Source organism: Dromiciops gliroides, chromosome 1 (genome assembly GCF_019393635.1).
Source record: "Dromiciops gliroides isolate mDroGli1 chromosome 1, mDroGli1.pri, whole genome shotgun sequence".
Classification (NCBI taxonomy): Eukaryota; Metazoa; Chordata; class Mammalia; order Microbiotheria; family Microbiotheriidae; genus Dromiciops; species Dromiciops gliroides.
In genome coordinates, this window is record NC_057861.1 from 544,704,711 (window position 1) to 544,719,022 (window position 14,312).

At 36.8% G+C, this 14,312-nt stretch overlaps 1 protein-coding gene across 1 annotated transcript in view; it reads right to left on the minus strand.

Moving 5' to 3' along the window:
- The window catches only part of LOC122751467 (phospholipid-transporting ATPase ABCA3-like), a 196,592-nt gene that overhangs the window by 74,207 nt on the left and 108,073 nt on the right, over nucleotides 1-14,312 (minus strand). Inside the window, exons 18-20 of the mRNA XM_043998534.1 lie at nucleotides 6,013-6,313; nucleotides 965-1,220; nucleotides 583-787 (exon numbers count right to left, since the gene is read on the minus strand). Of these exons, the coding sequence (XP_043854469.1) occupies nucleotides 583-787; nucleotides 965-1,220; nucleotides 6,013-6,313 (762 nt within the window). The remainder of the gene's footprint in view (nucleotides 1-582; nucleotides 788-964; nucleotides 1,221-6,012; nucleotides 6,314-14,312) is intronic.

Below are 14,312 nucleotides of genomic sequence, written 5' to 3' on the forward strand. Positions count from 1 at the left end.
AAAGAAATGGTGGGGGAGCATGGAAGGCTGATGGAGAGGAGAAAGAAAATACAGGATAATTTCTCTTCTGTGCAGCCTTACCTATATTTCACTGTTTCTAAGGATGGAACTTTTAAAAACAAATTAAGTAAAACTGTAGGTTCCCTGTATGTAGGAATCCTTCGCATAGCTAGGGAGACAGGCCACATGGCCTAACCTAAGAGGTCATAAGTCTGAGGATGTGCATAGGACAATAACAAAAACTTACTGCAGACTTCAGTAGGATAGTGCAGGTCACTTAGCATAACAACCACAAGAATAATTTTTATCTTAGGAGAAGCTCTAAGACTAGCATATACTGACGAGCCAAACTTAGGAAGGATTGTCTGTTTTTAGGGAAACAAGGTTACCAGCAAATTAATCTTTTTCTGCTGAAGGAAGAACTGCACAAAATGGGGATTCCACACTGGATTTACTAATATAGGAGGTGAGGCTTCAGTCCCTAGCTGCAAATAATTTCTGACTTGGTTTGAGTTCAGAGTAGCACTTACTGAAGAGGGAGTTCTTATGGTACAGGAAAAGACATACTCACATGGTACTTACCAGTAACAGTAAATAGACAATGAAGAAGCTGATGAGATCCCATATCAATGAAGACAACCAGAAACTTAGGACATGTACACCAGTCACAAATTGAATGTGTTTTGCTCCAATGACTCTTTCACTGACTACCGGTCGAGCAAAACTACTTGCCATGTTAGCCGTGCCAAAAATTAAAACAAAGGCAAATTCATATCCATGAATAAAACTATAAGAAAAAGGACATGGAGAGACATTAATATATATGGAAAGTAGGAAAGATTACTATTAATGACGCTTTCCAGAGTATACATAAATGGGCAAGCACAGAATTAAGGTGGGAGAAATAATATAGCTGTGGACTACCCCTCCCCTCCAACCTAAGGAAAAGGAAAGTCACACATACCCAAGAGATTTTTTTGTAGTACCAGTGCCTCTATGAGGCTGAGGCTTGTTGAGGATTTTGAGAGAAGCTTGGGGGCCACAAAATAACATAAACAGGATATTATCCACCACAGCCAGGGATGTTGCAGATGAATGATATGCCTGATTGTTGAACAGAGCAGTGGCAACAAAATTGGATTCGTTGACTTCAATGGAAAATGCAACTATACAGCGTTCAATACAGCTTCTACTTTTCCCCAGGAACTCTTCTAGGTCACCTAAGATAGGGAGGCATTTGAGGGAAGTCAGATGATATGAAATATATAACTTTTGCCATGAATGGATGGCGACAGATTAAATGAAAACTATAGTATTTGTCTTCAAGAGGTTTAGAATCCTAAGCTTTAAAGATGAAACATAAACATTAATATAGCAATTATCTTTCTTCTATACCTACATGGGGTTAAACTTAATATGACAAAGAAGGTCACACTCATAAGCTTAACTTTCATATTTAACATGATAATAAATTAGAACTATAATCCAAACATATCAAAGTCAACATTAATATTTGTTACAGTTCCAAAATATAATGATGGCAGAGGTCCAGCTAGAACTTTTTTATTGCCTTTTAAAGATGTATATCCCTGCTACCAGTCATTAGCTTTATCTCTTCCCTAGTCTGGCCTGTGCTATAGCTATCATCTCTAATATAGTGAGAATAGGGGTTTGATTTTTAAACAGCTGGAATAATTTCTCAACCTCTGACTGGCACAGTTATAATGAAGCAGTAGGGTGACCTGACAGTTGGGGATTTATTGCCTCTAACATATAGTCTCCTACTTGAAATGTTGAGAATAGCTTAATAGATTTGCTTCTGAGAGAAGGAAAAAAATCCATGAATTTGCAAATGAATTCAAATAATTGAAATATTACATAAACTATTTGAAAAAATAGGAAAAGAACGGGTTGTATAAAATTCTTTCTAGTATATACATTTTGTCTTGACACCTAAACCAGATTGAATCAAAGCACAGAAATCTGGTGACCAATATCCATAATGAACTCTGATACAAAAAATTTAAAATAAAATATTATCAAAGGGATACAGCAATACATTGTATCCATTATAATCAGGCTGGATTTTTACCAGAAATGCAGGGTTGGTTCAATATTAGTAAAACTATTAGCATAATAGAGCATGTTAATAAGAACAATTAAAATCCTATTCTAACAATAGATGCAGAATTTTTTAAAACAAGAAACAACACCCAATCCTGTTAAAAATACTAAAAAACAGAGGAATAAATAGATCTTTCCTTAATATACAAGTATCTATCTACACAGGTAAAGCACTACTATTTGATATATTGCTAGAAGGAATGCAAAAGAAAAACAAATTGAGGATATAAGCTTAGACAAAGAAAAAAAACTAACACTTTTTATAAATGATGTGACGGTTTATTTAGAAAACCCTAAAGAATCAACTGAAAATTAATTACAACAATAACTTCCTCAAAGTTGCAGGATATAAAATAAATCTATACAAATCACCAGCTTGTCAGTTTATTACCAACAAAACCTAGCAGGAAGGGATAGAAAGAGGAATTCAATTTAAAAAACAACTACAGAATGTAGTGGGGCAACTAAATGGCTCAACAGAGTGCTGAGCCTGGTGCCAAGAAGACCTAATTTCAAATATGGCCTCATACACTTTCTAGCTGTGTGACCCTGGACAAGTCACTTTACCCTGTTTGTCCTGAGCTGGAGAAGGAAATGGCAAACCACTTCAGTATCCTTGAGAAGAAAACCTCAGGAGGAGTCAGGAAGACTCAGACATGCCTACCTGTACAAGGTACTTTGTTATCTAATGGAGGAAAAAAACACAACCATATACAAATAAAATATGTACAGGATAAATTAGAGATTTATCTTGTCACCTAGAGCACAGAGTTTCCTTGCCTAAGGAATAGGGGCTATATTGTCTTTTTCCAGTGGAGTTTACCCAGAACAGGTACCCTGTGGGTCCCCATGACCATCAACTTAAGATATGTGGGGCCACCTAATGTCAGGGATTTGTTGAGAAGAAAATAGGGTTCTAGAAGTAGAAGTAGAAGGAAACAATGAAGAGAGAAGCAAGAGACAAACTTCTATTACTGCAAGAAAAATTATGAAGTACAAATAGGCAAAGTAGGAGCCTGATTCCACATAAATAAACCAACAGCAAGACTCAAAGAAAGGAAAAATAATCAAGATTACTCCCCAAAATCATAACAGAATAAATGTTATAGTTTAAAGGAGAGTGAATCAAAAATCCCTAACAAAAAGGAGAACAACGCAATAAAATTGATGGACTTCTTAAGGTTCATAAAGAAAAATTAAGAAAATCTAAAATGTTCAAAAAAGAAATAAAAAAGCTTTTATGGTTTTAGTTTTGTTTTTTGTGAGGCAATGAGGGTTAAGTGACTTGCCCAGGGTCACACAGCTAGTAAGTGTCAAGTGTCTGAGGCTGGATTTGAACTCAGGTCCTCCTGAATCCAAGGCCAGTGCTTTATCTACTGTGCCACCTAGCTGCCCTGCTTTTATGTTTTAAAGAAAATTTTTTAAAAATTTTTCTGTCACCTTCATTTCCCACTCCAACCTTCCCCACAGTTATAGTTTGTAACAAAGAATAAAAGAGAAAAAGATGTTCAAAGCTGGTCACCAACACTAACCTGAACATCAACTGCATCTAACAGTATATTCCCAGACCCTTTGTCCCCCACTGCTGCAAATAAGAGAGGGAAAAGAATTTTCTTCTTTCTCTTTTGGGGCCAAGATTGGTCATTATAATTTTAAACATTATAATTTTAAAATATTTAGTTTCATTTTTATGTTCGTTTTTTTTAGGGAGGCAATCGGGGTTAAGTGACTTGCCCAGGGTCACACAGCTAGTAAGTGTTAAGTGTCTGAGGCCAGATTTGAACTCAGGTACTCCTGACTCCAGGGCCGGTGCTCTATCCACTGCACCACCTAGCTGCCCCTATTTTTATGCTCTTGTAAGGAACAGATTACAGGCCTTTGTTTTCTTATCCAATTGGTCACTTTTTTCATTTTATTGGATTGTTTGATCCATTCATATTTAAAATGATGCATTAGGTTTACATTTTATCATTTTTTTCCCAAGTTAAAGCTTTTCCTTCTTATGTTATCACACTATTGTGTTCCTTTAGTTACTTAACTAAATCTTTTTTAAGGTGGCCCTGTCTCCACTGGCTCTCTTCCCCTCAACCTTGATCCCCCTCTCATTTGTTACCCTTTTATCTTTAAAATTTTGCATAGATTCCTTCTACTCTTGCTTTTATCTCATTATTTAATTCTTCCCCCCTTTCTTTTCAGCTAGTTAAGTAGATTCCTCTTTCTGTCTCTCTTTTAACTAGTCATGTTCATTGCTTTTTAAAATTTCATTTGTAGGACCCCTTTCCAGAGAGGATTTCTTTTGCTCTCTTCATTATCTATCTTCTCTTTGGATCTACTCGAGACCCTCATGCTCTAATTCATGACCTTATAATTACCTAGTCTCTCTTTTCTCTGTATTCCTCAAGCAATCAAGGCTTCCAAACTATCTATTCTAGGCTTTCCCTTCTGTTACTTCCTTCTAGAGCTTACTCTGTGGATTCTCCTTTTCCATCATGCCTTACTCTCAGAACAAGGCCAGTTACCAGAGAGGACACTGTCCCATGGTATGGTCCTTCCCTTACCATATCTGTGATTATGCAGCCTACCACTGATCTATATTCTCCCCTGTTACTTTTTTCTCCATTTGTCTCAAATTCTGCTCCCTTTGTCCATTCTTTACCTCTCCCCAGATGCCAGTTGCCCCAGGAGCTCCAATTCCAGTTATCCTAAAGTAGGATTAGTAGACTTTTAAAGAATGATGAGGCACTAGGGTAGAATAATGTTACTTATATTAAATGATCTATATTTTCATAGGCATTTTCACAGCATATGTGGAATATTTTTTTAAAAATACATTTTATTGATGTCTTTTTCTCTTGATATCACAATCAATTATTGGTAAGGAAGGGAAAAAGTCCTCTCTACCTCTGCCAGATTGCATCTTCCTCTTTAAAAAAATGAAAACAATTAAAAAACATTGAATACAATACCATAAACATTTAAGAAGAAGGTAAAAATAATCCACTTCAGAAACTATACTTCACTACCCAATGTACTATTGTCCCCCTCTCCTGTGAATGGCCAGAAATGTTAGCAATTTTGCACCTTGTGTAATTTGCAAAGCCAATATAGTTCTACAATTTAAAAATTCATAGTAGTTCAAGAAAAACAAGTTATTAATAACTCAAGTAACTAGTAGACAATTATGAAAGGCAAAAGCCTAGAATCTATGTTTTGCTGATTCAAGTCTTTGTAAAGTACTATAAGCTTTATTTAGAGCTCCTTAACCTAGCCTCGGAAGTCTGGATTTGTGCTTCCAGAATGAATTGGTAGGTGTCATTTCATTTGGCCTTTATCCCACTTACTTCTACATAACATACACAGGAGGCTAAAGATCAGTGTGTATCCAGTCTCTGGGCCAATTTAGGTGTTGTACCCTGCTTTACATGGAGAGTTTGGTTAGTTCATCAGACAGTCTTATTTGTAACAAAATGATAATGTCCAATATCTTAGCCTGTATAGTCAGCCACTGGTATATAAGAGGGGGCTACAGCATATAAGAATGCTTGTAGCAAAATTGCCTGTATTAACAAGTGAGTATTGGAGCCAGAGGTGGGAAGGATGTGCTTGACATGCCATGTTTGTGACCCAGCTGAATTCTTCAGGGTCCATTTTCTTTCCAACTGGCAACATATGCTGTGGCAAAAAGGGCACTGAATTTGGAATTACAGGACTTGGGTTCAAGTCCTTGCATGGCTACTTGCTATCTGTGAGTCCTTACCAGTCATTTAAGCCGATAAAATAGTAAAATAGCCTCCAAGGTCTCTTCTAGCTCTCAAAGCTAGGACACTAAAGTGTTGTTAAAACAATACAGTTCTTCACATCAGCCTACAATACTCACATGGTCCTTACCTTCTACTTCTTTGGCGATTTGTCCATCAGCTGTCAACACAACTTTAACGTATTTTAAAATTTTCTGGGTCACAGATGAATTACCCGAGACAGAAAAGGGCACAATGGTTTTTCTATATGGACTCAAATCCAGTAACAAGATTGGGTCATCATGAGAAAATGAACAATGAATGACACTGAGCAGTAAGGAAATGTACAGGACAGGTACCAACATGTATATCAAGGTAATCTTCCAGTTGTACCAACTATACACAGCTTTTTTTATCACCATGGCGTAGAATTGCTGGCAGTAAAGAATGCACTAGAAAAAGGAAAAAGAGACACAGCATTACAGTGGTCAGACATTTCAGCAAGTCATTTAAGCTGAAATCCTCCTCAGCTCAAAAAGTTTCTGGTCACCAAAACCAGCTCCTGTTGTGCCCTAGATTTCTAATGAGGAAGCCCAAAGAGAAAGAATAAATATAGAATTACTATCCTGGGGTCTGTGGCCCAGAAATGTGCATGTGGGGAAGGAGGGGGAAGGTTTTCAGTATCACAGAATTGATCATGCTTCTCCTGCTTGACTGCCCCAAAGAGCCTTCAACGTTGTCGTAGCTATATCCATCAAGACTTCTGCTCTCTCAGGTCCATAGGGCTTCTCTTGGTTTCTCCTTTTCCAGCTCCATATGTAAGACTTATCAGGAGCTTGGCTCCAACTTGACTCACTTGAAATGACCTCTTCTTAAAACTGTTTCACTGTATTTTAAAAGTTTTGGGAAGGGGGTGTAGTTAATCATTATTTGGCTATGTTATTTCTGCTTCAAATATGATGATTTCCCCCATTAATATATCATTTTATAATTTTTAAAAAATGAAATAATATTTGATTTTTATCTATTAAATCTATATTTCTCAAGTTTCTAAATATAAAGGATATTAATTATATTTTTAAAAATTTTATTCACTTTTCGGAAAATGTATTTCATAGATTTACTTTTGTTTTTATTTCTCCTTCACAACAAAGAAAACAATTAAGCAAAAGCATAGAAAACAGTAACATCTGACAATGTATATTAGTCCCCTATCTCTCTGCCATGAGGGAGGCATTTATTTGTGCTCCACGTTGTTATTGTTTTGGAGTAAGCTCCAATTACTTGGAGTTTAATTTCTTCTAATTTATGTTATTGAGTAGTGAGGGAAATAAACATTTACTAAGCACCTACTATGTGCCAAGGACTGTGATAAACATTTTACAAAGATTATTTCATTTGATCTTCATAACAATCCTGGGAGATAGGTGCTATTATGAAGCTCATTTTATAGCCAAGAAAACTGAGACAAACAGAAGTTCAGTGTCACACAGTGGAAGAGGCTGAATTTGAACTCAATTCATCCTGATTCCGAGACTGGCCCTCTATCCTGTATTGTATGATACATACAACAGTAAATCACTGGATATACTACATATACTCTTGGTTCTGCTCAATTCCCTTTATATTGGTTCATATAATTTTCCTGTGTTTATCTGAATTTCCCATATACATATTTTCTTTCTGCACAGTAATATTTCATTACATTCATATAATACAGTATTTGAGTCATTTCCTAGCCTACTTTGTTGACTGTTCCCTGCTATCACAAAGAGTGCTGTTATGAATTTCGTGGTAATATTGGACCACTGTTGTCTTTTACTTTCATGTGGTATATGCCCAGTTAGGAGGATTGCTAGGTCAAAAGGTATAGAGAGTTTACTAATTTTCCTTGCACAATTCCAAACTGATATCCAAAAGGTCTGGACCACTTTGCAGCATCACCAACATGTACCTGACTTTCTGAGAACCTTTAATACTTACTGTTGTCATTATTTCCTCATTGGATGCTGTACCACCTGGTGCATATATGTTTAGTATTGATATTACTTCATTGTCTATGGTACTTTTTAGTGAGATGTAGTTTCCTTCTTTATCTATTTTTGCTTTTGATTTGTCTGAGATAAGAATTGCTACTCCTGTTTTTTTTTTTTATTTCAACTGTAGCATAATATATTCTGCTCTAGCCTTTTACCTTTACCCTGCTTCAAATGTGTTTCTTCTAAACAATATATTGTAGGATTCTGGTTTTTAATGCACTCTTCTGTTCACTTCCATTTTATAGGAGGTTCATCCCATTCACAATCACAGTTATGATTACTGTGTATTTCCCTGCATCCTATTTTTCCTCTTATTTATACTTTTCTCTTTCCGTTCCTCTATCCCTTTCTCACCAGTGTTTTGTTTCTGGCCACCACCTCCTTTAGTCTACCCTCCCTTCTATCAGCCCCATATCCTTTTTTCCCTTTCCCTTTCACCTCCTAGTTTTACCCTACCTTCTATCAGCACCCCACCTTTTTCTTTCCCCTTTCCCCTTTTACTTTCCTCTGGGGCAAGAAAAAATTCTATATCCAACTGAGTGTGTATGCTATTCCCTCTTTGAGCCAAATCCGATGAGAGTAAGGTTGAAACAATGCCCACCCCCTTCTTTCCCTCTATTATAATAGGTCTTTTGTACATCTTCATGAGATGTGATTTACCCCATTCTGCCTTCCATTTCCTCTTCTCCCAGTAAAATCCTTTTTGTTACCTCTTAAGGTGTTTTTTTAATATCATCACATCAGAATCAACTCATACACACACATTCTGTCTGTGTATACTTCTCCTCTCTACCTTAAAAAAAGATACAGTTCTCAAGAGTTACAGGTATCTTCTTCCCCTGTAGGGATGTAAACAAACCTCACTGAATAACGTTTTATTTTTTCTCCCATTTTACCTTTTCATGCTTCTCTTGAATCTTGTATTTGTAGATTGAATTTTCTATTCATTTCTGGGCTTTTCATTAGGAAAGTTTTAAAGTCATTTATTTCATTGAATACTCATCTTTTCCCCTCAAAGATTATCCTTAATTTTGCTGGTTAGTAAAAAGTATTGGTTATCATCCCAGTTCCTTTGTCCTCTGGAATATCATAATCCAAGCCCTCTGATCCTTTAATGTTGAAGCTGCCAGGTCCTGTGTAATCCTCTTTGTTGTTCCTTGATATTTTAATTGTTTCTTTCTGGGTGCTTGTAATATTTTCTGCTTTACTTGATAATTCTGGAATTGTACTATGATATTCCTTCAAGTTTTCCTTCTGGGGTCTTTTTCAGGAGGTGATGGGTAGATTCTTTCAATGACCATTTTCCCCTCTGGTTCTAAGACATTGGGGCAGTTTTCCTTGATAATGTCATGAAATATGCTGTTTAGGTTCTTTTTTTTTTTATCATGGTCCTCAGGTAGTATAATTATTCTTAGATTGTCCCTGCTGATTCTATTTTCCAGGTCTGTTGTTTTTCTGAAGAGGTATTTTACATATTCTTCTTCTTTTATATTCTTTTGATTCTGCTTTACTTCTTCCTGTTGTCTCATTGAGTCATGCGTTTCCATCTGCCCAATTCTGATTCTTAAGGAATTATTTTTTACAGTCAGCTTTTGTACTTCCTTTTCCATTTGGCTAATTGTATTTTAATGAGTTGTTTTCCTCAGTCAATTTTTGTCCTTTTTCCAAGCTTTCTTGCATAACTCTCATTTCTTTTCCCAATTTTTCTTCTATCTCTCTTATTTGGTTTATAAAATCCTTTTTGAGCTCTTCCAAGAGAGCTTTTTGGTCTCAAGACCAATTTGTCTTCCCCTCTAAGGCTTCACATGTAAGCATTTTAACATTGTTGTTAAGTTTCTATGGTGAAGGTTCTTTACTGTTTCTTATTAATATTTTATTCTCTTTTGTGCCTTTTAATGTTGAGTTCTGCTCCTGTGGTACATCATGCACTGTTCCAAGTTTCTTTTGCTGAGGGTCAGGGACCCAGTCATTGTCTTTCTGCTCTGAGGCCTCAACTGCTTGTAACTTTCTCACTGCACTGGAGTGGCCCAGCCTAGTTGGGCCTGTTGGGTAGCAGATACCCCTGCTGGCAGATTGCCTTCTGCATTGGGGCCTGCTAGTGCCATTAACTTGCGGAGCTAGGACTAAGGGTCTTTAGTTACTGATCTGTGTTGTGACTAAGAGCCTTTTGCTGGCTTGTCCAGAAACCCTCTGCACTGAGCTGTGTTCCCCTTTTACCAAGATGAGACATACCTTTCCTAAAGATCTACTAGGTTATCTTAAATCAGAAGATTGTTTCACTCTGTCTTTTTGAAGGTTTTGCAGCTCCAGAATGTGTTGAGATGCTTAATTTAAGGTTGTTTCTCAGGGAAATTTGGGAGAGGTCAGGCAGCTTCCTGATTTCACTCTTCCATCTTGGCTCTACTTCCAGAACTCAATAAATATTAATTAAGTGTCTACTATATGCTAAGTTCTAGGGATACAAATAAGAGACAGTCCCTGCTCTCAAGGAGCTTACAATCTAATGGGGGAAGACAACACACAAAAAGAGGAAAGAAAACTAAGGTATCAGGACATCAGGGAGAGGCATCATGTTCCTTGGAGCTAAAACAAGGCATAGCAGCTGATACAAAGTAGAGTGAAACTCTAAGACTGATTCTTTATACCTTACACATACTGGCTCTCAAATTATTCTGAAAGCCATCTAATCCCCCTATTTCTAAGTTCATTTTCTATAAAATACTCTTTTGAATTTAGTTGGGAGCCCCTTAGAGGTTTATTCTACAGAAGGGAATGCACTGACATCTGAATATGGCAGCAATCATTTTTTAGAGATAGTTTCTAATGGAAATTTATACATTAAAATCAACATTCATCCCTCTCCTGCTGTTCAAGGAGCCAGCCGCCATGGTGAGTCTTCCTGGGGTCTAGAGGCCATCTGTCTCACATCTGTGCCATCCTTTGACTTGGTTCTCGACTCTCCTCTCAGCCTGTTTCCTGGAGGCCTCTTATATGCTCCAATGTTGAAACTAGCCAGGAACCGAGCTCCAAGAGCAAATGGCACTATAACCATCAGAACCAGGAAGTTCATGACGAACAGACTTCTTCAGCATAAACAGATGGTTATAGATGTCCTTCATCCTGGAAAGGCCACAGTGCTCAAGACTAAAATTCAAGAAAAACTGGCCAAGATGGACAAGACAACTCCAGATGTCATTTTTGTCTTTGGATTCAGAACCCATTTTGGTGGTGACAAAACAACAGACTTTGGCATGATTTATGATTCCCTTGACTATGCAAAGAAAAATGAACCAAAGCACAGACTTACTTGTAAGGCATAGTCTGTATGAGAAGAAAAAGACCTCAAGAAAACAGCGAAAGGAACACAAGAACAGAATGAAGTCAGGGGTACTGCAAAGGCAAATTTTGGTGCTGGCAAAAAGAAGGAATAAAAGGCACTATGGAGGATATTTATCCATGAAGATACATACAGATTTTTCATTAGAGCATAATTTTTCATCAGAACACCCTCAGAGGAAGATGTCAACATCAGGGTCCCTATATCTAAAGCTTCCAAGAAAAATATGAATTGGTCTCAGGCCATAGAGGTGCTCAAAAAGGAATTTGAAGATAAAGTTAGAGAGGTAGAGGAAAAAATGGAAAGAGAAATGAGGGGGATGCAGGAAAGACATGAGAAAAAAGTCAAATTGGCCAAATGGAAAAGGAGGTACAAAAGCTCTCTGATGAAAATAATTGCCTAAGCAGTCATCAAAACTATCTGGTACTGGCTAAAAAATAGAGTGGTAGATCAATGGAATAGTCTAGGCACAGGAAATGCAGTAGTAAATGACACTAGTAATGTAGTGTTTGATAAACCCAAAGACTCCAGCTTCTGGGATAGGAACTCAGTATTTGACAAAAACTGCTGGGAAAACTGGAAGATAGTATGGCAGAAATTAGGCATAGACATCTTATACCTTATACTAAAATAAGGTCAAAATGGATACATGATTTAGACATAAGAGGTAATGCCATAGGTAAATTAGGAGAGAAAGGAATAGTCTACCTATCAGATCTTTGGAAAGGAAAACAGTTTATGACCATCAAGAGATAGAGTATATTATAAAATGCAAAATGGATTATTTTGATTACATTAAATTAAAAAATTTTTGTACAAACAGAAGCAATGCATCCAAAATTAGAAGGGAGGCAGAAAGCTGGGAAACAATTTTTGAGGCCAGTGCTTCTGATAAAGGCCTCATCTCTAAAATATATAGGGAACTAAATCAAATTTATAAGAATCCAAGTCATTCCCCAATTGAGAAATGGTCAAAGGATATGAACAGGCAGTTTTCTGATGAAGAAACCAAAGCTATCTATTCTCATATGAAAAAATGCTCTAAATCACTATTGATTAGAGAGATGCAAATTAAAACAACTCTGAGGTACCACCTGACACCTAACAGATTGGCTAAAATGACAAAAAAGGAAAATAATAAATGTTGTAGAAGCTGTGGAAAAATTGGAACACTAATGTATTATTGTTGGTGGAGCTGTGAACTGATCCAACCATTCTGGAGAGCAATTTGGAATTATGCCCAAAGGGCGATAAAGCTGTCCGTACCCTTTGACCCAGCAATACCACTTTTGGGTCTTTTTTCCAAAGAAATCATGGAAAGGGGAAAGGGATCCACATGTACAAAAGTATTTACAGCTGCTCTGTACGTGGTAGCAAGGAATTGGAAGTTGAGGGGATGCCCATCAATTGGGGAATGGCTGGACAAGTTGTGGTATATGAATACAATGGAATACTATTGTGCTGTAAGAAACGATGAACAGGAGGAGTTCAGAGAAACCTGGAGGGTCTTGCGTGGGCTGATGATCAGTGAGATGAGCAGAACCAGAAGAACACTGTACACAGTATCATCAACATTGAGTGTTGATCTACTGTGATGGACTATATTCTTCTCACCAATGCAATGGTACAGAAGAGTTCCAGGGAACTCATGATAGAAGAGGATCTCCAAATCCAAGAAAAAAAAAACAAACTGTGGAGTATAGATGCTGAATGAACCATACTATTTCTTTTGTTTTGGGTACTGTTGTTTTTCCTATTTTGAGGTTTTTCATCATTGCTCTGATTTTTCTCTAATAACATGACTAATGCAGAAATAGGATTAATGTTATTATGTGTGTATATATATATATATATAAACACCTATATCAGCTTACCTGCTGTCTAGGGGAGGGGGGAGAGAGGGGAGGGAGGGAGAAAATCTGAAATTGGAAAGCTTGTATAAACAAAAGTTGAGAACTATACATGTAACGGAAATTAATTAATTAATTAATTAAAAACAAAAAATAAAATGAATAGAAATTAAAAAAATAAAACCCTATAAATAAAACATTATCAATGGTCTCCAAACTTTGGAGATCATATACCCCTATCAGAAAAAAGAAATTAAGCACATTTATAAGTTAAATTTACACAGTAATTAATAAAATATACATACATTTAAAAAAAATAATTGCTTAAGAATTAGGATTGAACAAAAGGAAGCCAGTGACTTTATGAGAAACCAAGACACAATAAAGCAAATCCAAATGAATAAAAAAATAGAGGGCAATGTGAAATATCTTCTGGGAAAAACTGCTGACCTAGAAAATAGGTTCAGGAGAGATAATTTGAAAATTATTGATCTACCTGAAAATCATGATCAAAGAAAGAGCTTAGACACCATCTTCCAACATATTCTCAGGGAAAATTGCCCTGAAATTCTAGAAGAAGAAGCTAAAATAGAAATTGAAAGAATCCACCGATCACCTCCAGAAAGAGATCCCAAAAGGAAAACTTCTAGGAATATTATAGCCAAATTCCAGAGCTCTCAGGTCAAGGAGAAAACATTGAAAGCTGTCAAAAAGAAAGAATTCAAGTACTGTGGAGCCCCATTCAGGATAGCACAAGATCTAGCAGCTTCTACATTAAAGGACCTGAGGGCATGGAATATGATATTCCAAAGGGCAAAGGAAATGTGATTACAACCAAGAATCACCTACCCAGCAAAACAGCATTATCTTTCAGCGGAAAAAATGGGACATTAATGAAAAAGAAGACTTTCATATATTTGTGATGAAAAGACCTGAACTGAATGGCAAATTTGACTTTCAAATACAAGATCCTAGAGAACCATAAAAATTGGAGCTGGGGGACATACCTGGGGTCGTACAGTGGGCAACTGTCTTGTGTCTCAGGCTGGGTTTTGGCTGGGATCCCCCTGGGTCCAGGGATGATGATTTGTTCACTGTGTCACTTAGCTAGGTGATGACATCTTTAGGGTTAAATTGAGGGGTGAAGGGAATTCACTGGGGGAGGGGGAAGGGCAGAGGTGAAATCCTACATGAAAGAAACAGGAAAAGACTTACAGAGTGGGGG